Source organism: Melanaphis sacchari, unplaced genomic scaffold (assembly GCF_002803265.2).
Source record: "Melanaphis sacchari strain LSU unplaced genomic scaffold, SCAv2.0 Contig48_pilon_pilon, whole genome shotgun sequence".
Classification (NCBI taxonomy): Eukaryota; Metazoa; Arthropoda; class Insecta; order Hemiptera; family Aphididae; genus Melanaphis; species Melanaphis sacchari.
Genome location: NW_020271327.1, coordinates 2,602,248 through 2,618,423, shown reverse-complemented (window position 1 = coordinate 2,618,423; position 16,176 = coordinate 2,602,248). Strand labels below are relative to the sequence as shown.

General features: G+C 21.2%; 1 protein-coding gene across 2 annotated transcripts in view; it reads left to right on the top strand.

Moving 5' to 3' along the window:
- Positions 1-16,176, top strand: part of LOC112598595 (glutamate receptor 1-like) — a 173,493-nt gene that overhangs the window by 114,769 nt on the left and 42,548 nt on the right. For both annotated transcript variants that reach the window (XM_025345124.1, XM_025345125.1), the window contains 4 exons: positions 2,287-2,414; positions 5,144-5,273; positions 13,184-13,316; positions 15,658-15,778. In XM_025345124.1, the coding sequence (XP_025200909.1) occupies positions 2,287-2,414; positions 5,144-5,273; positions 13,184-13,316; positions 15,658-15,778 (512 nt within the window). The remainder of the gene's footprint in view (positions 1-2,286; positions 2,415-5,143; positions 5,274-13,183; positions 13,317-15,657; positions 15,779-16,176) is intronic.

The window sequence follows — 16,176 nt, the reverse complement described above, 5'->3', positions numbered from 1 at the left end:
AGGTAAGTATCTAGTTGTTTTAGTACATTAAGATAAATATTTTTATTTTAGGATTTGAATGTTCTTGATTTCTTATTTGTTAGTTCTGATCAACAAATTCAAAATTCCTACTTGGCCTCTTATACTATAATAAGAATTATATCTCCAAAATTCCCACGACATAAAAGTACTTTGCTTAAAATTATTACATATTCATAAAGATAGAGATGAGTAAAACATGCAGTATTGATTTATATAAATATATAGCTTCAGTAGAAAATGAAGTAAGATTATTAATATGAATAAGTCAAATTATAAGAAATAATATATTTAGAAATCGTTTTATTATAGGTTCTTACTATTGTATAGTTATTTTCAAAAATACTTCTTCATTTTTGATGCAACATATTTATTATTTAATTTAAAATATTGCAATTTAAATTTTTATATTTTAATAATTTTTATTTATAAATTACATTTTAAAGTTTTTCAATATTATTTCATGATAATACCTACTTACTATAATCTTCAATACATTTTTAGAATATACAACTGATTTAAATAAATAGTTTTTAAATATAGTTTTATAATTTTAATTCAGATTAATTAAAACATTGTTTTTTTTTTGGTACCTATGTGGATGTATTGATTATGGAGCAAGTTACATAGGTACTACTAAATTTCAATGTGTTTTGTGTAGTTACACAATGTGTGTAACAATAAGTTTAGTTTTGTAAAATAAATACAATTTCTATCCATTTTACCAAATGTATAAGAACCTTAAATGATCAAGACATCAATACATTTTATTATATATTACATACATAATTATAGGCTGTATAGGTATTCAACCTACATACTGAGTGTATTGTAATCTTTATTCTTAACTTTCATGCATTCCTAGTGTCTGTTTAAAAGTATACTTATAAACACTCCTTAACCTGTCACCTATCAAAACTAACCCTCGTATAACCATTTAAATACCAAATAGGAATTCATATTTTAACTTTTAAAATATTAACATAAATTAGCCACCTTGAATTTTAAAGTATTTAATATAAAAAAAAATAAATAAATATAATTATTTTGAATTTACAAGTAAACCAAAAATTCTATATAATTTTAATAAACAATAACATATGATTTTTTAATTTGTAAATACAGTACCTAATAATTTTTAATTGCAGAAGATTATATATATTTTTTAAATAAATTAATTAGTAAAGACATTTACAATAAGGCTTTATATACAAACTAAACTTTGATGTTTTATTCAGATTATTAGATTAAAACTTAAATATAGTGAATATAATAAGTTATTAACAAAGTATTTAAAATTAAGAAAAAAAAAAAAACCATTTAAAATGCACTTTAAACAAGTTTCAATAAATTCATCACAAATAAATCAATTTGTATTAAAATGAGAGATCTATATTTTAAAGTTCATATTCAAAGAAATAAATAGAAATTTTAATATATTTAGGTGTGGGTGTTAAAAATGATAAAATATATAGATACTTATACAGCCTGTTTAGTATACAAAATTAATGCATACAATTAAAGTTGTATGAAAATATGGAAATATTTTGTTATAAGGGATTTTTTATAATTAATGTTCATTCATAATAAACCAAAAATCGGAAAAAAATATGACAAATTCTGAAGGTATAAATTTAAGAGATATACATTCACGTTGAACATACTAAGAGTTTAGAGTTTTACATTCATAAATTAAAATTCCTAATTATTTATGTATATTGTATGAGCGACCTCGTTATGTTCTTAATTTTTTCATTATTGGCTTATAAAATAGTTTATATAATACAAATAGGTAATATTTTGTTTCCAAATTGTGAGCAAAAATCATTAGGTATCTATTTAAGTCGAATTACGTGCATGATTTCTAGTGTTAGTGCTGAGTTGCGTGCGAGTGTTTTCTTTTTGTGACAGAATTGTATTAAGCAAAGTACGAGTGACATATTTAACAGTTAGTAAATTAATCAATTTGGACAGAAATAAATTTCAAATTAAAAAATATAAGTAGATGTACAAAATATAATTGTGTCTTATAGTATAATTAAAGTATTATTTATACTAACCCAATGTCATTAATTCAAATTTAACAGCTAGCTAGTAGATGATACCTAAATAAAAAAAATAGATGTTGATTGTATAGATAGTTGTCAAACCTCCTAACGAGATTTATGCAATATGAATAAGCTTACTTAAAATAATTAATTAAACTCTTTAATTTGCTTTTGCCTCGTTTCATTAATTTTTATTGTTTTATTATTTTTTTTTTTTCAGTTTGTATCCAGTTTTCACGAGGTGTTTATTCCATGTTGGGAAGTGTCAGCCCAGATTCATTTGACACATTACATTCCTATAGCAATACATTTCAGATGCCATTTGTGACGCCATGGTTTCCTGAGCAAGTAAGGAAATATATTTTTAGTTATTAATTGCATATCTTCTATATTATAGTTAAAGTTATGATTATTTTTATAATTTAAAAACCATGTTTTGAAAATACACTCAAAAATTATAAATGTTTAACACGAATACAAATATAATTTGTTTCATAGAGTTTGTGCAGTAGAAACATTTTTTTAATTTAAATATGTACTTTTAAAAGATTTAAGTTATATTTCAAAATAAGATTAGCTGAGATTAATGTAGATAATAATTAATAATATATTAACATTTTCAACTAAAAAAACTTATCTCAGTTATAACATGTAATCAATGGTATATTGCAAAAAATATAGGTATTTACTTTTTTCATGTTGATGATAATAAACATCTTTAAATTAAGGACTTATTGTGTTAACAAGATATTTTTTGTAGTATTTATTGAAAAAAGTTATGAAAATTTTAAGTTATACATCAATTTTATTAGACTAATGTGAATTATATTAAGTAAAATTTACTTTGTATTTTTCTCATAAACCTAATTATTTATAAGAGTATACCAAAGCATACTTCATGTACTCGTGTTAAGAATACCCGCACACATACCACATAATGTTAATCTACCAAATTGTGATTGAACATATTTTAAATTTTGGTTCTAGGACGAACTTCTTATAAGGATTAATGAATTAAGTTTTCAAACCTTAGCTATAAAAATTGAAGATTTTATACATTTTTATTATACAATATTCGTAATTTGTAAATTATTGTGATTTTGACAGTTTGTTAATATCTGAACTTTAAACGTACATCTATAAAAAATTGTTCTTATGTGTTTTTAATATTTTTATACAAATATAAAAGTAAATTATATGGGGATCATCCGTTCATGTATTAAAATTTCAAAAATTTTTATCCAGTAAATATTTATTCATATTAAAAAGAAAGCTTAAAAAAGTTAAAGATTTCAAATGTTTATAATAGATTATAAATAGCTCATAGAATGTATCTATAGTTATTTGTTATTGAATAATATATGCAATATCGTAAAAATTTAAACATATTCTAATATTTATAAGATTAATATGGCTAAAACAAAAAAAAAGATTTTAATTTAAATTGTAGCTCAAAAAGAATTAAAATATTTTAAAAAATATACGAGTACTACGTATTTGAAGTGATAATTTAATTTGCATGTTCCAAGTTTCTATAATCAATCTATATTATTGTATTACGACTAAATATTAAAAATCTTTTGAAGTTAAATCGTTATTATACGTTTGAATATCTAATGATGTTGTTAAAATTTAAATTGACTTTCATCACTCTATATATTTTGTGACTTCACATTAATTTTTTAATTTATTTTAATTAAACTTTTTATTTAAAATTAAAAATATTATAAATTTTATAATATAATAGTTTTTGAATTTTTGTAATTTTGATGAATTTCATAATAATTGAAACTTTAAATGCTTATGAAAAAAAAATGTGACTGTATTTTCAATATTTTATAATAATTTGTGTAGTAGGAACTTGCTACTCTGTATTACATTTTCTATATTTTTATTATTTGTAAACAAAAATGTTATCTTACATGAATCAAAAGAAAAATATATTTAAAAAAAATGATTTCATATTTGATAAAATACTAATATAAGCTTTTGGTGAAAATTTCATGTTTCTTCGGTTATTTATTTTTATTACAACAACAAAAAAAAAAAAATTAATTTTGCATAATAATTTACGTTTTTTCTTAATTTAATTTTTGTTTTTCTGAAAAATTAAATTGAAGTAAGTATTTGAATAGCACTTAGAATTTTTACATTTGATCTTTTAAAAATACCAAATAGCTCCCCAATTTTTAATGAAGAACTACTTTTAATATTTATTGCTCAAAATTATTTACATGGTAAATAAAAGTATTATTTAAGTGTTTTAAATAATTAAATATCTACTGTTAGGACTGTAAGGGTTAAATGAATCTATATTTGAAGCGTGGGGGGTGAACATTTTATAGTTTGTTTAGTATTATTTGATCTTTATTTAATGATTTTTATTAAGTTATTTTATTATAAATAATTTGACTTAATAATATTCCGTGTACAAATGCACTAATGGATATCATACCTTATTTTAAGTTCAGCTTTTGTTTTTTTTTTTGATTATTAAATTTTAAACGATCAAATTATAACTTAATATTTGTAAGATAAGTTAAACTTAGTTTTTCTCTTATAACTGAAATTTATGGATTGTATTTGATCATGCATTTGATTGTTTAATTGACATTATCATTAATCAATATAATGATTAATAGTGGTCAGTGGATATTATGTAATTTATAGTCATTTATTTTTCAATATTTTCTGTCATTCCTGACGATATCCAAAGGCTCCTTTTATTTCCGACAAATTACATTATCTGATTTGACGAAAATGTTGTGTATAAAAATTTATAGTATGTATATTTTAAGTATCGTATATTATAAATAGACAGAGAATCCACTGTATTTAAATGATGAATACTTTATTTTTTTATTTACTATTACCATTAATTATCATACAAATTTTTTACAATTATAAAATGTACACTCGTATTTTAAAGAACATGTACCTATTTAGTATTTAGAGAGAAATATTTACTTCAGTATGCATATTTTACATTTTAATATATTGTATTGATATATTTATATAAATTAGTTATATTTATTTTAAAAATATACATTTAATTATTATTATTACGATTATTTTAGGTATTGTCTCCCTCATCGGGGATGTTGGACTATGCGGTCAGTCTTAGACCGGACTACCACCGTGCCATATTGGATACCGTTAGATATTATGGTTGGACTAATATAATTTATATGTATGACTCACATGATGGTAAGTACATTTTTACTTATATTTAATTTGATATTGATTAGCTATAAGTTAATTAATTTTTAATTTAACGATATAAGATGATTTTTAAAATTTTATTATTACCATAATAAACGGCCTGGATTAATAGAAAAGAATGAATATCTTTTAGACTACTTTTAGAATATATTATCTTTAAACTTTTTATAAGATTATGTAATACTCATACTTGCTCATATTCAAATTTAAAAATAAAATGATGATTTATTTACATTTTTTTATGTTATTTTAATTATACCTCATCAGATATGTGATTTTTCATATGATAATTTGAAAGTTTATTACCCAGATATTTCAACTAGTTTCTTTCGATTTTGAAAATATTAGAATAATTTTATTTAATCAATTCTTATTAATCTATTTACTTATACTCGTGTAGTCATGTATAATAACTCTTTAGTGATTTTTGTTTTATTTAGAGTGTATTTATGAGTTACTCATATATAAATAGGTTAATAGATTTTTAGTTAGGTACCTATTTAATACAATGTATTTATGATCATTTTACTTCATAGTGTTTCTAAGTTAAGCTTTAAGATTAAATGCTTGATAGAGTCTTTTGTCCTAATATAGTAGTAGGTATAAAATACGTTTAAGTAACAGTACCGAAATTCAGAGTTTATTTTAAAAGTCCTTTCATATCCTATTTAATTTAAATATTTCTTTTCTAAAAGCGTTTTATTCATTTCGTCATTTACATTTCTTTGGATGCTTTATTAGTACTCAGAAATAAAGAGTTCTATAGGACATTGAAATAGTTAATCAGTTTGAATAAAAAGTAAGGGTAAAAGAATACAATCCTTTAAGTTCGAATTTAAATGTTTTTATTTCTATATCTCATTATACACCGATATTATTATAAAGCGTATCTATTAATTACAAAATCGAAAATAATAATGATAGTAACTTTTGCTATATTTATGTAGGTACGTAATTTGGTTACAATTTAAAACATTAGATATTTTTGCTAGATGACCTTTAATTTTATTCGAGGTTTGTTCATTGTGAAGGATTAAATCACAGTAATCTTATAAAACTTCAAACCTTTTTTTTCACGTATGCGTAGTAAACCAAATATTTCAACCTCCTCCCAACTACGAATTTAAATTACATTATTTGTTTTAAACAACTTTTAAATGTTAAGTTTTTTTTCATCGTAAAAATTAAGTGATTTATAGTAAGTTGTAAATTATACAAATTATTACAAATCATTCGGAATCCTATGATGGATTCATATGCAATAAAGTAAAATGTTTTTGATTTTGAACGGAGCTAAGAATGTATTAATTTTACAGTGATATGTGTTTTTTGCCTATTATCATTTTTTGGGGCAATTAAAATTCTTTGATTTTCAAATTTGGTTATAAATTCTGATAGAAAATTGAATCTAGTTAGTAATTGGTATAAAATAAAATAATAATAATAATAATAATAAGAAAAAACTGGGATATTTAAATAAAACTCGTAATTGATTAATTTGATCAATAATAATAAAATTCATAATAATATAATAAACGTAAAAGTTTTAAGTTCCACGAATAATGTTGTAAAATTATAATAAAAATATTAACATCGTTATTTATCGTTTAAATAATAATTTCGTTTAAATTTGAATTTTAAATATTTATAAAAATAACTGCATTTACATATTTTTTGGATTTAATGATTTCAGTATCAGGGATCTTGTATCATATTCCTCTTTTTTAGACATAAGGCACTTACTCACTTCTTGTGTATCTGTTGATGTTATTCGATAGCTGTATCTTACTGAAAATGTCGAGTTTTTTTTTACTCAAATTACAACTGCATTAATATTTTTTAAATTAAAATATTGTGAACAACAATAAAATTCATTTTTTTTTATAAATAAAATTGTATAAATTATGAAAAATAAGTTCATTGCCTGAATACCATTTATATATTACAATATGCATAGTGTTATATCAAGGATATCCAACCTACTTTGCAATGTGCACACAACAACTCAAATATTTCCTTATTGACTCAATAAACATTAAAATTTACATAATTAGCTGTATCTCTGGTGTAGATGGCCAGAATATCTCCAATTTTTAAGATAAATCTTATTAAGTACCTTTTATTATATATATATAATATATACCACTGTATTTTTAACTTTACTAAAATTAATTCGGGTATGAAAGAGTTAAATATAAAATGAAAAGTTTTTAAGAATTTCTAACTGCAAAATAATTTGCCATTTTTTTGTGATTTTGATGAAATTTGTTAAAATTTGAACTACAAATGCATATAAAAATAATTGTGCCTTTATATTTTTAATTTTTTTTAATAAATATAATCAAACTTTTGAGAGATTTTGTGTCAAGTTTTCAAGAATTTTGACTCAGTGAATAATTCTTTATTGACATTTAATGAAAATTTTTTTAAAATATTTAAAATTTGTTATGTCTATAATAAATTAGTTAAAAAAGTTGAAATGTTTTGAAAATGTCATCATAAATAATAATAAAAATGAATTAAGAATGATAAAATAAATATTTGGTGGAAATTTTAAGAATTTACTGTTATTTATTTTTTTTTTTTTGAAATACAACAAAATATTAAAACTGGTTTGAGGAGAAATAATTTTTTCATAAATGAATATTCAATATCATAAAAGTTTAAACTTCAAATGCTCACAAAAAATTAATTTGGCTTTCCGGTAGAATTAATTTATAGATTTATAGAACAATGTTATAAATTTTTAACTTTTAGGAATTGAAACCAAAAAAAAAAAGTTATGAATTGCTAACGAAAAAATAGCTTAATAATTTTCACAGTTTTTATGAATTTTATAAAGTTCTAACTTGAGACGCTTAAAAAAAAATTGTAACTATAAATTTTCGAACCTTATAATTGAGAATTTAAAAACTTATGAGGAGTTTTATATTAAATTTTCAAGCATTTCTATAAAGTTAATAATCTTTAATCAACAGATATAGAAAAAAAAGTAAAATTAAAAAATTGCTCATGCATATAAATAGTTCTGAAAAAAGTTGAAATTTTTTCATAAATAGAAAATGGTAAAAAAAAAATATTTGGTGAAAGTTTCAAATATCTGTAATGGTTGTTCTTATATGAGTTACAGAAAAAAATAAAAATACGATTTTTTCCAAAATTGAATTTATGTAAAAACTCCCGTTTTAATTTTCTTTTTTTTTCGATTTAAATTTTTGTTACTTTTGATCCACCACCTTCCTCTAAAAAATACCATTTAAATTTAAATTTTTACTAAATTTTTTTTCAAAATCAAAAGATGATGGATAGGAAAAAGATACATATCATTGTAAAATCAATGCAAGTATCGCTCTGTTTAAGATTTAAAAAATTTTACATGTCAAAGTTGCTTAAAAAATAATGTAATTCAAATTTATACTCAAAAAGTATTGATGATATAGGGAGGAGATATGCAATTAAAAATTGAAATATACTGTTTATGCTCGAAAAAAGGTTAAAATTTGAACTTTTATACAATTATTAAGTCCTTTGTGCAGTAAAAAAAAAATCAAAATCTAATTAAAGGTCATCCGTTAGAAATATTTAATATTACCTTTTATCAAACTGTGGTACATTTTAAGGAATTTTTGAAATTATTTTATTTTATTGGAGGTAAATTTGGAGTTGTAATTCATAGTAATTAAAAAAAAATATATTACTATATACCATAAAGAAATATTGATAAAAAAATGTCATTGATTATCAGTTGTATTTTATTTTTTTATTTAATTGTCAATTAGGCATATCTAATATCTAAGCAAATATTGGTCGAACAGAATAACAACTTATCATTATATTATTCTAGTACAGGTATTAATTATATATTTTTGTTATGTATTATACTAGGTACTTATAACTTATAAGGTAACAATTTATACTGTTAACGTCATATTTTTAAAACAATTTAAATTAATTTATGAAGAATTATGGTTTAAGTAAGAATTGTTATTAAAAAATAATAAAAAAATATTGTACTAAATAACAAAATAAATACCACAGATTTCTTAAATACTATAACTTAATAATTAATATATTATTTGTTATAAATCATTTTTCCTATAATTTTTGCAATAATATTTTATAATAAAGGCTTTTAAATACGTTGTGTTGTACTCATATGCATATAAGTTTGGTTATATCGTTTTAATACAATACGTAACGTGACAGATGTGCAATAATACAATATACTTTTTAGTTAGGAAGTTTTCTCAAAGTTAAGACTGCTATTAAATTTATATACTATAGTTTATATGTACTTTTATTGGTTATTTATAACAATATTAATTTAAATTACAAACCTATATATTTTTATATCTATATAAAAATATTTCAAACTTTATTTATACTTGTATAATTTTATACAACTTTTCTCGGTAATTTATTTTTGAAATATTATTGACTTCAATATAATTTAAACAATAAATATTTTTTATTTTGATATTTATACAGAAAATATTTACCTTTTAAAAAGATTGATGCTGATAATATGTCTCATATTTGATACATTGCTTAGTTTTTAGGAAAACATGTTTTTATAAATAGAACTTTGATAATATTTAGTTTTTGTCAACATTGAATATGTGAGAGTATAAATAATACAATTTGGTTCGTTATAAATTCATTTAATATTTTTCATATTATTTAAATCGAGTTTTATGCATTAAAGTATAACTTGTTAGATAAATTGTGAGTCAATAGTATATGAATTATAGAGATGTTATTTTTATATTTCCAATCGTTAAATTTACAAAATATTTGGCCACCTTATAATTTAGTTGAAATAATTCAAATTAAAAATCGATTAAATACTAAAGCATTGAAAGAAAATGACATTAAAATGTAAAGACAAAGACGAATTTATGCGTAAAAGTCTTCATAGGAAACAAAAGACCTCTTTATGTGTAGAATAAAAAAAATAATACTCGCTAATGGAGAGTGTTCTTTTATTTTTAATAACCATTTATTGTGGAATGTGCTTGTTAAGAACTAAGTAAAAAAACAATAAAGATTTGGCATTGTTCTTTTAAGTAATTTTTTACTAAAAAAATTTAGAAAGGTGTAATTTATTTCATTTACATTTATGCGGGGTTAGTTAACATAAAAAAAGTGATCTGCTTTTGGCGCTTATTATTTATTTCAAATCAAATTTTATAGTTCTATATAATTTACATTATATACTTCCATAACTTAAAATTTTACATTTTCCTTTCCACTTTTGCAGACTTATTGAACTGACAATAGAAACTGAATTGTTTTACTAATGTGGTTAAAAATATTACATTTTTGAATTTCATATTAAATTTATAAATTTTTTAATTTTAATATTAGGTGTTATACAATCGCATTCTATTTTATTATTTTGGTTATAATTTAATATCGTCTGTATTGTTATATCTAATGTCATATATTATACAAATTGATTATGTATTTATTGATCTTTATTTATTTTTTTATCGGCAGTACCATAATATATTAATTGTTTACATATATAATTCTACTAATTTCTTTATTTTAAAATTGCGTTATCGCTGTATTTAAAAATTTTATTTTGTCTAATATTTTTTAATGTTTATAATTTCAATTTGAACTACGTATTTTTATATATAGGTTACATTTTATTTCCTTTAAAACATAAATAAAATTAGAACTTAGAGAGTAAAACATGCTATTCGGTTTGAAATGGAATGATTGAAAACATTAAGTTTTTTGGATTAAAAAATTCAAAAACTTAGCTCAAATCGATGGAGAAAATTAATTGTTGGCCATCATATAAGTTTTTAAGAAGTAGTCACAAAATGCATGTATTCTTTCATCATCAGGTTGAATCGCTTTAATGCCACTTGTAAATTTTTTTCTTTTTTAATTTAAATTTAAGGATGGCAGTTTAAAAAATAATTTTAAAAATATTCCGTTTTCTGTTTTCTTTTTAAGATTTGTGCATAAATCTATGATTGAATTTTTTCCTTCTATGCAAAATGAAAATAGCATAATTTTCTTAATAAATTAAAAAAAAAAAATTACATTCTACGAGTGTAAAATGAATAACTAATTCAAAGTAAGCGTAAATTATTTTTGGCGATAAATTTAAGTTCAAGTCGTTCATATTTATTAATAAATTAGTCACAGCATTTTCAAACATTTTTATTTGTTTTTCTCATTGGTAAAAAAAAAAAAAACAAAAAAAACTAGTGGTATATAGTTTTATTTTTTAATTCTGTGAATTATGAATAACTATTAAAACAATTTAGAACAACTTTTAAATATACCGTCAACACAGAACCTTTAGCACTCACCAAAATATTTTAAATCTGCTTGTGTTGTGAAATCTATAACATATTTTTCATGATTTTTAATAAATAAAATCTTTTCATCTCGATAGTTTTGATATCCAGATTATATTAAGCTGTATATAAATTAATCAAAATATCTGGTAGTTTGGTATAAATGCTCGAAGGTTTAATATACATTTTTTTGAATACTATTTGTGTTATGTTGTCGTTCATGTCTTAATATTATCTTAAAATAGTTCATAATGTAGTATTTTACTAGATTTTTCAATACAACCATTTACAGCTTTAAGTTTTAAATTATTGTATACCTATTATCTATTTAGTTTTTTGTTTGTTGTCCTTGCTTTTACTGTAATCCATCTGACGGAGTATTATTTTATGTTTATTGTTTAATTTTATGTGAGCGTTACACAAACGTTTGTAACAAGCCAATCTTTCAATATTATTGCACAATAACTTTTAAAAATCAAATTTAAAATCATTAATTACAAATGTTTTTTTATTTATTTTACTCAATGTATTTTCAACTTGTAATTTAATGATCCTACTAAAATAATATTGTGAAAAAGTTATAATATTTATGTTCCAATATGTACTAATATTAGAAAACGCTGGAAACACAAGACTGAATACTCAAAATATCTCCAATTTGTTTAAATTATATTATTATTATTTTTTATGGTCATAGTGTCACCTTTTTTATTTTAACTGTTCAAGACGATTTTTATAGTATTTATATATTTGAGCTTGAATCACTCGAGTGAAAAATACGTAGTTTCTGTGAAAAAAGCCACAATACACTAAAATATGATTTGTTAAAATGTTAACTTAGATATCAAAACATTTTATTTTATTTTTTCAATTTATGTTGAAAAAATTGAATTGAGGGTTCCAAAAGTTTAAATAAAATGATATATGTATATGGCTTTCATTGTTAAAAGTAAAATTATATATGGCATACAATCTGGATACATTAAATGCTTGAACCTTTTAAAAATATTAAATTTTATAAATTGTACATAATTTCAGATTTTTTTTTTTTGATTTTTATGAGTTTTTTTAATAAACTTCATTATTTATATTGGCATTTTAGATATTTTTTCTTATATAATTTTATTTAACTATTCATAAAATATAGTTGTATAGATAATCGTGCGTAGGTAGAATCTAAATGTCAAACAAATAGTAAATGGTTTGAAGATATTCAAGATATAGGGCGATAAAATTTGTTTGAAATGCAAATATAGATATTATATACATATAACAAATATGTTTGTAGAGTTGCCTTCTCTGTATGTTAAAACCGCTGCCCTATTTAGTTATCACTATATTTCCTCTCTTTGAGCAATGGCTTCAATCTATTGTGTTTGTGAAATGTTTGTAACCCCAGGCGAGAAATCTGAAATAGATAATTTAAAAATTGAAACGCCAAGACAACACTAATGAGTTTTTGCATGGCAAGGGGATAATGAACGGATAACTAAATTTTACATAAATTAGATCATGTATCATATTCGTTTGTTTAAACAAATAAATGTATAATAATATTATAATTGTAATTTTCAGGACTTTTACGTTTGCAGCAGTTGTATGAAGCTCTAGACCTTGGCCCAAATAGCCTTAAAGTGGACATGGTCAAACGTATTCAAAATGTATCAGATGCTTTAAATTTTATTCACCAAGTAGAACGAGTAAACAGGTAAAATTATAATATATATATATATTATGTTTGTTTCAATACTGTGATATATATTGTATTAGACTTTTTTATAATTCACGTAAAAGTTTTGTAAAATTAGATGATTACTTTTAAATTATCTTCAGTAATATACCTTTCTATCTTTCTATTATTTTATCACCAGCTAAACATTTAACTTACTAACCAAAAACAGTAAAATATTTATACGTTTAATAAGCTATTATTATATTATAATAATATTTTTTACTTATAATATTAATTTTGTTTATTATTTACTTTAGAATTTAGATTAGTTTTTTTAAAAATATTATCTGATTTATAAAAAATAATTATTTAAAACAATTTAAAATATTTATCAATTTATATATACTTATTCTATTTTGTATATTGTTATGATTTGTAACGTTTTATGACTAAATAATTTTGTGAACATGGTAAGGAAATTAGAAAATAAATAAAGTTTTTAGTTTACAATCATTGTTTTAATTCTGTATTTGTACTTATACTTAGTATACTAATACATACATTTTATAGTAGGTTTTATGATGTTACCCGTGTATAATTATATATACATATATATATATATAAATCTATATTGTTATATAGATTTATAATATAAAATATAGATATTATATAATATAATATATATATAATTTAATAATATATAATAAATATAAATATATATATATATATATATATATATATATTATATAGATTTATAATATATAATATATATCTACTAATTTATATGAGGTTCTGATTAAAATACACGAATTGCGTCCTGGATTTGTTGGGACGCAATTCGTGTATATCTCTTTACGGGACGCAACTCATGTGTTCCCACCGATACAACAGGAATACAAAGTGCTCTGAACTTATTAGTTTAGAAACCTAAGATGTGAAATACAATGCAATGTATATTAAATATTAATGTTTAAGGTACTATTAAATACTAATAATATAATGTGAGGAGCTTTTGAGTTCTAATGAACATTAATGATTTTGAAGGATTGTACCGGTTTTTATATTTTATTTGTATGATGAATGATTATATCTATTCATAAAATTATCTAATATTTTAACTGTATTAAGTTCTACAGTATTTCATTAATTTGCAAATTATTTTTGATGCATGATTTAATAATATGTGTATTTACTTAAAAATTTATTAAATGTAAAATGAAGGTACTGCAATTGACTTATAAGAGCTTAGTATACATTTTTACAACTTATAAAAATGTTTAGAATTTCAATTTTTAAATAGCATTTATATTTATAATTTAGGTACTATGTATAAAATCCTCCATGTTAAAAATTGTAGATATATTAATATATTAATAGTTATTAATAATAAGGTATTGTAGGTTGATATATATTGAGTAGTTTATTCGCACTTATTTAAGTACAATTCCAAATAAAAAATTTTCTGTAAAGTCCTGTAAAAAGAAAATATTAATATTTAGGTTTGTGTATTTTTGTCATATTGATGTTTATAAATTAAATTTTAACAAATTTATTATTTAGTTTAAAAAATGTACAGTAGATACTATTAGATAGAGTAAGTTATAGAGTAGCGTTCTTTAAAATGCGTTGAAATAAATTTAAAAAATATTTTCAGTATATTGTTTTATTAAATGTTTGTTTGAAACAAATACGGTAACAATATTAAACAATATTTAATACATATTGTACAAAATAATATTTTAAATTTTAAACATGAACATTATTTTTTTATTAATGTAGTATTTTTACTGAGGAATTAAAATCATTAAAACAAAAAGTGATGCCGTAGAATTTAAATTTTGAAATAATTTAGTTTACATAGTTCTTAAATGACGCTATATAGTTATCATAATATTTACTACATCCTAACATCTAAATTATTATGAAAGTACACAAAATCAAAATATAAACGTTAAATACCTATGTTTATTAGAAAACTTGAATGTTTCATACATGTATTTTGGTAAATTAAACACTATATTGTGTGCTGAATTGGTTTCTCAACGATTTTTTTCCATCCCGACTCAGCCCTCTGACCCAATTCATCAGCCAACTGTGTATCGTACTTTATGTATAAAATATGTAAAGTATATACAGAAATCATCCCTTTTTTTTAATCGATTCGATTTTACAGACCAAACTACTTACGTGGTTTTTTTGTGTATTTGTGAAAAATGTAAAAGGAAAAAATATCACGGTTTTGATTAATAATAATAATAATAAAATAATTCTCTGTAGTTAAATTACTATAGAAAACCGTAGTAAAATGTGTAAAAATTATTTTTTTCATATGTTATGCTATTGTTTTATCTTTTATTTATTTTTAAATTATTCGCAGATGGGGTAATAAAAGAATTGTGCTTGATTGTCCAACACTTATGGCTAAGCAAATTGTCGTTTCACATGTAAAAGATATTCAATTGGGAAAAAGAACATATCACTATTTACTCAGTGGATTGGTAAATATTAATTAAATTATCAAATAAAAACATAGTTTAATTTAAAGCTTATAAATATAATGTATTTTATAGTTAAGTTATTTTATGATATCAAATATTCATATAAAGGTGTATTAAATTTAAATACATTTGAAAATTGGTGTATGTATAACATAAATGTATACTTTTTAAATGGTTAATTGAATATATATTTTTTTAAAGTTAAAATTCTCGTTGGATAGAAGATAAATATTTTTTAGGAATTATAAAATCTATCTTTATGTAAATAATTTATTTTAAAATTTATCTTACATTTTATAATTATTCCATAGTAAAGATGTTTAATGTCACTATTTTTATTAATTAAAAGACTAATTTTGAAAAATGGTACCTTTTAGTAAAATGAAATTATGATGTAA